This window comes from Maniola jurtina, chromosome 24, assembly GCF_905333055.1.
Source record: "Maniola jurtina chromosome 24, ilManJurt1.1, whole genome shotgun sequence".
In the NCBI taxonomy this organism is placed as follows: Eukaryota; Metazoa; Arthropoda; class Insecta; order Lepidoptera; family Nymphalidae; genus Maniola; species Maniola jurtina.
The window spans coordinates 1058193-1070114 of NC_060052.1; the positions used below are offsets into that span (position 1 = coordinate 1058193).

Sequence of the window (11922 nt, forward strand, 5' to 3'; positions counted from 1 at the left end):
AAAAAACTGGCAAACACTCTAATTTACGTATGATTTTCGAAATTTTTATAATTTCTGATTTGATTCTATTAAGTTTTGTGACTTGAAAATTTTCTATGTCTACTATATAATATCCTGAGAACTTTTAACATGGATTAAAATTACTTTTCTCATTATTTATAATGAAAAATAGACTCATAAACAAGTTTCTGGTTTGTTGTAAGTTTCGATGACGTTTCATAGTCGTATCCAATAAGACAAATATCGTCTAAGTATAAAGTAGACATGTGTTAGCATGTTTTCAATAACTACTCCCGTTTTCATAACTTTATAGAACACAAAAGGAGCAATAATATTTTAAGCCAAAAGGCCTTAAATTCATAAATAGAATCATTAAACGGGAACTTGAGATAACTTTGATTATCCTCATGTATCTTAAGTTAAAAAATACACGTCTTTTAAGTCTATTGTGCACATCAAACTATTATTTTTCATATTAATTTTAGAAAAGTTCTTAATTCTTTCAGCTTGAAATGATTCGTATCTGTTTTGTTTAATGATTTTAAATTATAAATAAAGCACCTCTATCCATTAATTATGTAGGTATTAAAAGAATGTTACCTACTGAGCTTTACATTTTGAAATAGCGCCTAAGCTATTAAATCATTTACTAATAGCATCATAAAATGTACTCTTTGTTTGCTATAATATACATTATACACGGTTGCTAAGAGGTACTCTTTGGACTGGTATTCGTGAAAAAGGAATTTTGTAATCCTTGACGTATGAAAGAACCACAGGGTCGTTAGTGATCATATAGACCATACCTTAAATACATTTTTTAGGCAGCAGGATTTACCATGTTTATCGACGTTTATAGCTCGCTGCAGTGCTACTGCTTCGAGTAGTCTTGCCGACTGTGTTTGACATGCCGATTTGAGGCCATCGCTGGTTCTTGTGGGTGTCACTGGCCTGCGAGCCGGGCCTTGACCCTTCTAGTATGAACTGGCAGAATTTGGAAATATCTTGGGTACTGGAGATCAGTTCCTGATCTATTTATGGCTTTTGCCGACTTCGACTCTCGAAAGGTCCTCGCCGTAAAGAAAGCTGTTCCTGGAGCTCTTTCTTTACTCCGCACATAAGATAATTTCTCCTTGCAAGGGCGCTTTCTTTGCCGTAAAGCGCCGCGCCCGTTCATAGTTTGAGCAAAGTAGTATATCTCTGTTTTAAGGATAACAGTGTGATTCATAATTACAACTAATAGCCGAAGACATATTAGCTTGATTGTCTTTTATTGCTTTATCGCGTTGTTACAGTATATGAAACAGTTGCTTTTATCTCTGCGTTTAATATTGGCGGATAGCTATCAACTTGGAAGTTTCAGAAGTTAAATATTTTTCATTTAGCTACTTACACTAAGCTTACACTGTTGTTTTATTAGACTCACAGTGGTGCAATACTGGAATTTAATACAGAAATCTTTTTGTACTTCCTTGCCATATTTTTTATCTACCTATCAATGGTTCTATACGAAGAATATCTAGATACCAATAATATCCACAACTCACTATCGAGTCAAGAGTTTTCAGCTGTAAGTATTCCGAATAGAATATTCCGAAGAATCAGTTTTTATTCATAAGTTCTTTAGAAGAACCAGATTTTAGCGGAAGTTTGGATAGAACCGCACTTGAAGTACCCGGGCTTGAATTTGGGTTTATTTCCGGCTCTTGTTCGTTAAACTCCGTTTAAGATCCTTAAACTCCGTTTAAGATCGGCGTGACGTCATCATTCTTTTATTCTATTACTTCTTTACTTTATTATTCTTGTATTCTACTATTCATAATTTTAATAGATAGCTACTTCTTATCGTACTGTCCGCATAGTAAGTCATATAGTTTAAATAGACTTCTACTTAAGTGAATCATATGCAGTGAGAAGCAGTCCCAATACAAAAGCAAGTACTGCCCACAAACTAACCAATAAACAGTAAGAAACAGTCCCAATGCAAAAGCAAGTACTGTCCACAATACTGTGTGTTTTGTAAGAAAACACATTCACTAAGGTTTATTAATAAACAGTAAGAAACAGTCCCAATGCAAAAGCAAGTACTGCCCACAATACTGTGTGTTTCGTATGAAAACACGTTCAATCAAGTTTATTAGTTATCACGAGTAAAATAATCAGTAAGAAACAGTCCCAATGCAAAAGCAAGTACTGTCCACAATACTGTGTGTTGCGTAAAAAACATATTCACTCAGGTTTATTATTTATCACGAGTAAAATAAACAGTAAGAAACAGTCCCAATGCAAAAACAAGTACTGTCCACAATACTGTGTGTTCCGTAAAAAAGAAACATATTCATCTAAGTTTATTAGTTATCACGAGTAAAATAAACAGTAAGAAACAGCCCCAATGCGAAAAAGCAAGAACTGTCCACAATACTGTGTCCCTGCTCAAGGGTTAGTACTTATTCACAAAATTATCCGTCTCGTGTAATTATTGAAGAATCAGTCACAACGCAGGTAGGTACTGCCTACGATACTAATTTCTCGAGTTCGTATCATCCATCAATCGTAATATCCAACCTTACCTTGATAATCCAACGGTGCATTTTAGCATGTATGTGAAATCTACGATGAGCCAAATCACCATCGAGTATTAAAAATTAATACGCTCGTAGGGTCGACGCTGTTTTCGTCGTAATTTCCTTCCTAACTTTTTGATTTTTTCTTTAATACTTTCACATTTATCACCATTATATTTAAACTATATAAAAATGATACTTCGTTACCTTTTTTACAGTTTAAATATCACTTTAAATAACACTTTCACAGTAAGCTAGGCGAAGGCGTAGTGGAACGGTAGCGCACTAAAAAGCGAATGAGTAGGCGACGTCCGGGCGTTAAGGCAATAGTATATCAACCTACCCTTTTTTAAAAAATATATTTCATAAATCTCAATAAAGTGAACGGTATCCACTATGCACGCGTATACTACCTAGTCTATATAATCTCGAGTACGAAGCATGAAGTATAATGATAATTAATTACGTTACTCAAAACTAAAGCTATGAGGGTTCCAAACGCGCCCAAGTCTGAGAAGAGCCCACACAAATTCTTCATACTGGATAGTCAAAAACAAACGAAACTAACTAATTGATATCAATTAGCGAAAGTGTATATGAGACATAGGTTTCGTAGTGCATCCGGTATAGGCCTATATTCTTAGAAGCATATTTAGTCATCGGGCGTGAGTAAATTGATTTTATTTTGCTCTTTTGAGTATCATCGGCTCGCATCAATTAATGAGTAAAACAGAATGAGAACATTAAACTGTGCACATGTATTGAATACTGATAACCACTGAGAAACGCGCCGTGCACTTCGGGACAGAATAATCGTGCAATCTGTAGCTGTAAACCTAACTTTTTACCCGACTACGGCAAAGCCGAAAGGAAGGGTTATGGTTTTTATAACTTTATGTAGGTTGTAGATTAAAAATCTTCTAATTATTATAATTACTTACCTATACTAAAAATCACTCATCATGATCAACCCATTTCCGCTCCACTACTGAGTACGGGTCTCCTCTCAGAATGAGAAGGGCTTAGGCCATAGTCTGCCACGCTGGCCCAATGTGAATTGGCAGACTTCACACACCTTTAAGAACATGGAGAACTCTCAGGCATGCAGGTTTCCTCACGATGTTTTCCTTCGCCGTTAAAGCAAGTGATATTTAATTGCTTAAAACGCACATAACTGAAAAGTTAGTGGTGCGTGCCCGGGATCGAACCCCCGACCTCCGATTAGGAGGCGGACGTTCTAACCACTAGGCTATCACAGCTACTAAAAACCACTGATGATACTCATTCACCACTTTCATATATGGCTGCATAGCATTATTATAGGATTGGTAAAAAAATGGGTACGCAAGATTGATAAAATCAATTCTGTCTGACATATATACATATGTCAGACAGAATTGATTACAATACAATTCTGTCTGATATACATACGTACCTATATGTATTATCAAAAAAGCTCACAAGATTACTAAAAACTTACTATTATAATATGGTTTTTCTTTGGCTCTTTTAGATTTTTTTTAGAAACACAGTTCCAAGAGCTTGTTGTTGTGTTGGAGCACAACATTTTATTTATTTTTCAAGATATTTTTATGCGACTGTGGTAGCCTAATTAATAATATTTAATGAACTAATTCATGTCTATTACTTATAATAAAATACAGTTTAAAACTCAATGAAGACCTGTTCCATTTGATAGCTCTATCGCTAATAAATCAGCATGCCCCAAATATTTGGCCAGCAGTGTAGTATCGGAACAGGAGTCCGGCGTCCAAATAAAAGCTAACGAGCTCTGTACGGGGGCTTAGTAATGGAGTACAGGCGAACGGGAATTTGGAATTATTTACATAGGTATCACTACTCATATTATGTGGATTTGCGGGTGGGTGGTAACTAGCCACGGCTAAAACCTCTTACCAGACCAGACAAGAAATTATAAATTCCCAAACTGCCCGGCCGGGAATCGAACCCGAGACCTTCCGCTTATAAGACCACACCATTTACGCTAGGGAAGTCGTCAAAACTTGCTAATTCTTTGAGCATCCATCCATTACTATCCGTACCCATACCCGTATTATAAATACAAAAGTGTGTTTGTTAGTTGGTTGATTGGTTTGTCCTTCAATCACGTCGCAACTGATCAAGGTTATTTTTTGCATGGGTATAGCTAACATAGCCTATTTTTATCCCGGAAAATCAAAGAGTTCCCACGGGAATTTCAAAAACCTAAATCCACGAAGACAAAGTGGCAGGCATCAGCTAGTTATAATATACCTACCTAAGTAGTGATTTAAAAAAATGTTAAGCAGTTTCCCCTGCGCCTGTGCGCCCCGGTGGCACGGCATCGGTCTATCGGCCAGATCACCTTCCACCGCGATAACCTTAAAAGCACCACCAATATTAATACATCAAACACCCACGTGCACCGCGTGTAGCACGCGCACCCACACACCCACACTGGCACCCACACTTACGCGCTAGCACTATTAATACTAGACAGGCATATTGTTTAAATATAACGTAGTAGTAGTATAGTAGTCTAGTAGTAGTAGTAATTAAATATCATTTTCTCTAACGGGGAAAGAAATTATTGTGAGGAAACCTGCACGCCTGTAAGTTCTGCATAATGTTCTCAAAGGTGTGTGAAATCTGCCATTCCGCATTTGGCTAGCATGGTGCACTGTGGCCTAAACCCTTCGAGAAGAGACCTGTGCTCAGTAGTGAGCCATCGTTCGGTTGAGCATGATGATAAGTACCTAGGAGGTTAGCTTCAAAGTTCGGATCATGCATCGGCGCAAAGTAGCTTGTCCATCGCTATTCTATACTCTACCTACAGGGAGTGCGCCCAAGAACTTTTTGATTTGGTTCCTCCTTCATCTTTTTATTATCGTACCGCAAGGCATCGTGAAGGCTCTGTGCAACGCCTAGTCGAAATTCCCTCCCGATTGTCTGAAAAAAAAAAAAACTACATTATCTAATTATAGGAAATTTTTAGGTTTAATTTCGTAACTACATATTTTCATAGTAAAAACTTGAGTCGGAAAGAAGTTATTGTAAAAGAACTGTTTTTAGGCGCCATTTTTTCAATAATGGCGGTGTGAACGGCAAAGATACGAGGTGGCAAAGTGAAAATTCAAAAAGAGCATATAAAATCACCAATTTTCCCCCCGTTAACCCCCCGGAAAACTTTCCAGGTAAACTATCAAATGATTGGACTAAAAAACCCCCAATCGAGTTTTTTCATGACGAATTTGAACTCAAAAAGAAGTAGGTACCTAGTACCTATAGGGAATTCCGATAGTAAGCGAGCTTTCTGGCTTTTTATTCTTAAAGGTCCTCAAAATATCAGCAATCATTAGTTTACACTTATTTTGATAATGCAAATAAAAGAAAAATTGCCTTTAAAAATTTTATGGGTTACTTAAAGTTTAAACCACTCTTAAACCCCGCACGCTTACCCAATAAAGCTTTTAAGAGCAGGTGCGGGCGGTTCCCATACACAGGTTCCGTACAACGGGACACGTGTTTTGGGGATCAATATCCAATAAGGCAATGGCTTATCTAAGCGCCGGCGCCTATGTATGGGAGATTTTTGAAGGGATGAGACGACATAGCCCGGCGTTTTGAACGCTAAGTCGTTATCCGACTTCGAAATATTTTGAGAGAGTTCTGTTTTACTAGTGTACTAGCTGATGCATGAAACTTCGCCCGCATGGATTTAGATTTTTAAAAATCCTGTGGAAAATCTTTGATTTTCCGAGATAAAAGTAGCCCATATCTCAATTGCAAATCTCATAGACCCGATTCTCCATTGCGACGAGATTCAATGACTAAAGAATAAACCAACAAACTACACGCACTTTCGCTTTCATAATAGGTACTTATGGGTGGTTAAATTGTAAATTAGGTATATAGTATTTAGGTAGTTAATGTATGTGTACCTACTAAGCAGTGATCCCGGGCATGCATCTCTAACTTTTCGGAGTTATGTGCATTATATGCAATTATATCACTTGCATTAACAGTGAAGGAAAACATTGGGGAAATCTGCATGCCTGCTCTATAATGTTTACGTCGGTGTGTGAAGTCGGACAATCTGAAATTGGCCAGCGTGGTAGACTTTAGCCTGCACTTTTCTCATTCTCATTGGAGACCCGTTCTTAGTAGAGCCGGCGAACGATAATGATGTAAATATTTTATTTTATTTTTTTCACCTATACTTCATTATTACATGTTTTAATAGAGCAAGTAAAAAAAAGATCCATGTATTTTCTATATCTTTTGGAGTGGAAGCGTTTAAATAAACGCCAGTCTGTCGCGGCCAACCCTCAATCGATGCGGTATGGTAGCAATTCAGATAAGAGCGAGCTTTACAAATTGACTCAAAAAAAGCTAAAAGGGACAATGTGGCTTGTATGAGTTTTATTGTTTTTATTGAATGCATATAAAATTTTATTGTTAAGATTATGTAGTGCTTAGATTTTTATAAAAACTTTCAAATAGTATAAAACTATGGGAACTGAATAAAATTATTCTTTCTAAGTATTTTAGATTCCTTAAAAACTTATTTCTAGAGAAAACCTAAAACATCTCTACTCTCTAGTTTCTGAAAACCCAGCTTTTTGAACTGAAAGTAGTTACTATAGGTATATTAGGTATAATCCATACTAATATTATAAATGCGAAGGTGTGTCTGTCTGTTTGTCTGCTAGCTTTTCACGGTCCATTCAGTTGTGTAACCTATTTTGACGGAATTTGGTAAAGAAATTGCTTGCATCCCGGGGCCGGATATAAGCTACTTTTTATCCCGAAAAGTTCTAGAGTCCCAGCGGGATTTTTTAATCTAGGTATTCATCTACATTTCTAAGTATAGTTTAGTAATATTATGATTCAAGGTATAACAATTATTATTAATTTTATTTGGTTACAGGAATAACAAGTGTAAATTAAAAATTTATAACACCCCCGACAAGTGAAGGTTACAATAACTAGAAAATAGCTGATAACTTTCAAACGGCTGAACCGATTTTCTTGGATTGTAGCTAAAAACACTCTCGATCAAGCCACCTTTCAAACAAAAAAAACTAAATTAAAATCGGTTCATTCGTTTAGGCGCTACGATGCCACAGACAGATACACAGATACACACGTCAAACTTATAACACCCCTCTTTTTGGGTCGGGGGTTAATAAAATGGTCATTTTCAGTCTTTCACATTTATTTAAAAAACATTAAATAGTTAAAAACTAAATATGCTTTGGCGGATAGCTTAAAAATATATTTAAATCGCACAAGCGCGTTTTGCAAAATACAAAAATATCTTAATACAAAAAAAAAAAAATAACAAAATAATACTTTTTGGCAGTCAGTCTAAAATGGTGTAGATCTAAATACCTACTTAATATTATAAATGCGAAAATGTGTTATTTGTTTGTATGTTCTACACACCCTAACTAAGCAACCAATCGACTTGATTTTTGGCATTTAAAAGGACGGAGTAACATAGGTTACTTTGTACCCCGGAAAATCAAAGAGTTCCCACGGGATTTTTAAAAACCTAAATCCACGCGGACGAAGTCGCGGGTATCAGCTTGTTTCTTATTAACTATCAACAGACGTAGCTTATAGGGAAATATTTTTTCATTTCGGCTTCTTTATAAATTTCTTCCTTCACTTCACCTTGATAAATATCCGGTACCGAACTCGTACCTACATTTGTATCTTCATTTAGTTGCCTAGAATAGTATTTCTCTTGTTCATTATCTTCATACGTTAAACTATCGTCGAAATATATCGTAGAAGTCATATTGTCTGTTGCAAGGGTGTTTTCGACTTTGAACTCGTAGGGTGGTGGCAAATCTCTATTCTCAGGCCTGTATAATTTTCTTCCGATGTTTTTGATAGGTTTTGCATCCGTAGACGTTGATACTTCGGGAGATTTGATCCTTTTGCTTTTGTATCGTCGATTTTGGAACCAGATTTTGACCTGGGTGGGTGAGAGGTTCAATGTTTTCGCTAGTTGTTCCCGTTCTGGGGCTGTGAGGTACCTTTGGGCTCTGAAACGGACCTCTAGAGCGTGGACTTGAGTTTGTGAAAACAGGATTCTTGGTTTCCGTTTAATGTTCTTTTTTTCTAGCTTACTGCTGCATGTTGGCTCTGTTGAACAAAAGATTTGGTTATAATTTTCGCGTCATTTTGGTAAGGAGTATTTACCTAATAGATAGCCCTAGTAGTTTAAAACTTTGGCTTCCTATAATTGAAGAGTCCGGCGTTCGATTCCGGGCACGCACCTTTTTTTCTTAAGTTTTCAAAAACAGAAAATATCGTGATGAAACCTACATACTTGAGAGTTCTCCATAAAGGCTCTCAAAGTAGACCTGTGCTTAGTAGTGAGGCAGCGATAGATTGAGATGATGATGAACATTGATTATGAATTAGGAAAATCTAAGCTTGTATCAAAGTCAAAGTCAATGTCATTTATTCAAATTGGATACTATTGTACACTTTCTGGTTTGAGTGTGACTGAAACACATTTTAAAAACGTTTCAGGATTTATTAAGTAATATTTAAACTTTTCGGTTAAATAGGTCATAGCCCATAGGTGTCTTTATTTTATACTAGAGGATGCCCGCGGCTACGCCTGCGTGGGTTTCGGTTTTTTTAAAATCGCGCAGGAACTCTTTGATTTTCCGGGATAAAAAGTAGCCTATGTCCTTCCCCGGGATGTATCCCATTGGGTCAATCCCATGTACCAAATTTCATTAAAATTGGTTCAGCGGTTGGGCCGTGAAAACGTAGCAGGCAGACAGACAGACAGACACACTTTCGCATTTATAATATTAAAAAAGTATGGATTCAAAATAGAAAAAAGTTCTTGAGTTCAATTGAACTGCTTTTGGCATTAAAAATTATTTAGTTAATTGGCAAAGAGTAGTCAAAAAATTGTACTCACTTGTCTGTTTTTTAGCTATAGACGGGAACTTTTGCAACGTATTAGAAAATGGAGTGCTGTTTTCTTGTGCCAGCTGTTGGATGGGTTTCTCCACACATTTAACTCCTGGAAGATCTCTTTCAAGGTTATCCTTCCCTGGCACTTCAACCATAACATGATGGCTATTTAATTCGGGATACTCATGATTCTGATGGTATAAATTATGGCAATAAGGGTTATAATTGTAATACTCTTCCATTTTTGCTTCATGATATATTTCTGGGGTCCAGTAAGCATCGTTATGGACTGGTATATTTGGGTATACTTGGCTGAAATATTCTGGGCAGTACTGACTTTGGTGATATAAGGTTTCGTATTCTGGATTCCGTCTGTCTTTCTCCGGTTTCCAATCACTCCTTTCGTAATAGGATGTCTGGTTTATATTCAATATATCTTTGACTGAAAACGGTGTGTTTAAATTCCCTTGGTTCAAATGCTCGTCTATTTTCATACGATAGTTTTTTTGGTCGTAAATTGGGTAGTTCTTTTCGTATTTCGTGTATTCGTATTCATTTTTGCATTCACTGTAATTGTGTTTTAAACTATTATTGTCGTAGGATGTCGATACTTCATTGTGCTGTTCGTAGTTATCCATTTTAGTTTTAGTTATTTAGTTGTTTTTAGTTAACACGGCCACGTTCATTATTCACTTTGACTAATTAGTTTTCTAATTAAGTTGTGGTTGAAAAGGCCCGCGATGGAAGACTGATGGTGTTAAGGATTGGGGCACGAAGCCAATCCACGTTGTGCCCTGAGTTAGGGGGCGGGGCCATGGGGTTTATATTTGTCTCTTTTCAACATGCTGTAGTTAGGTTATCTGTCTCTGTTTGTCTGTAATGCCTCCCGTTAACTGAAACGGAGCTAAGTGCATAAAGCTAGTTTTGAAGTAAAAGAAAAAAAATTTTAGTTTAGTTTTAGATTTTATCTCAAATCTTGAAATAAAATCGTTTTCTAATCTTTGGAGTGACCAAAGGCCAATAGTCAACTGTTGAGGAGCGGACTGAGTTCAGTAAGATCGGTGGTTCAAACCCCACCCGTTGCACTATTGTCGTAACTACTCCTAGCACAAGCTTTACGCTTAGTTGGAGAGGAAATGGGAATATTAATCATGATTAATATGGGTTATATTCTTTTTTAAAAAATGTAGTGCTTTTCTTTGAACCGACCATCAAATATTTATTGTAAACGCTATCGGTATATTATTACTAGTGAGAAATAGGGACCCACGACACAGGATTAAATACCTAGTGTGGGTACCATCGGACAGAGAAAAATTGAATTAGTTGTATTTGGTTAGTAAATATTTTTTTTTTTTTTTTTTTTTTATTTAATTCATGATTAACTCATCGCGGATTCACTACGGAGCACGTGTCTCTTCTCAGAATGAGATAGATTTAGGCCGCCACGCTGGCCAAATGCTGATTTGGCAAACTCCTCACACCTTTGAGAACATTACGGAGAACTCTGAGGCATGCAGGTTTCCTCACGATGTTTTCCTTCACCGTTAAAGCAAGTGATATTGAATTGCAAAAATACCTAGATACATAACTCCGAAAAGTTAGAGGTGCGGTGCCTGGAATTGAACCCCCTGGGCCCTGGCCCCTGACCATGATCCCGCGAATTTAGGCCGAAATTTTAATCAATAGGCTAGTACCGCTGCTTAGCCTACCTAGTACTTTTTTTTTTGAGTCAGCCGTTTTAGGATACAAGTATAAAAAAAATATTGTTTGGGTCAACTTGTGTCTTATGACACGTCAAGAGTCAAGGCCATTGTTTCAGCAAGCAGTATCTACTGAGAAGAGCCGGCAAGGAACTCAGCAGTTACTCCCTTCAAAAAGCAAAACGCGACAACTCAAAATTGCTCATTTGCGTCTTACCCCATTTTACTCAAGTTCCGGCAGTGCAGTGTAAATACACGGATGACTTCATGGCTGTCAGTTTGATCTCTGTATCGCTAATGACTTTTGTATTGACTATTGATGCAAATATTTTATTAGTATTGCATTTAGGTATGATTTGATTTGTTTATTTGTGCTTTATTTTTATACCAGACTAACTTATTCCTCCGACTTCATCCACGTATCCACGTGGACTTTTACTTTCAAACCACTATTTTACCTCATTAGCAATAGAATTTTCGAAATCTTTGCCTAGCGGATGTCTAGGTACATCGTATTATAATTTATAGGCTATCTGCATACCTTTCAACCCGATCCGTCCCAGTAGTTCGAGCTGTGCGTTGATAGATTAGTCAGTCAGTCAGTATAGGTAAGTCAATCAGTCAGTTAGTCAGCTTTTCCTTTTATCTATCTATACATATAATAAAATTGTAGAAAAGTGGTGTCTGTACAATGGAAATATATAAAA

General features: G+C 36.7%; 1 protein-coding gene across 1 annotated transcript; it reads right to left on the reverse strand.

The window, feature by feature from the left end:
* Positions 1 to 7823: 7823 nt before the first annotated feature.
* LOC123877500 (homeobox protein Nkx-2.2a-like) lies at positions 7824 to 10257 on the reverse strand. The gene is made up of 3 exons (XM_045924305.1): positions 9517 to 10257; positions 8158 to 8720; positions 7824 to 7948 (listed from the first exon to the last, which is right to left on the reverse strand). The coding sequence occupies exons 1-2, from the start codon at positions 10148 to 10150 to the stop codon at positions 8173 to 8175; spliced, it is 1182 nt and encodes a 393-aa protein (XP_045780261.1). The 5' UTR covers positions 10151 to 10257; the 3' UTR covers positions 7824 to 7948; positions 8158 to 8172.
* Positions 10258 to 11922: the final 1665 nt, after the last annotated feature.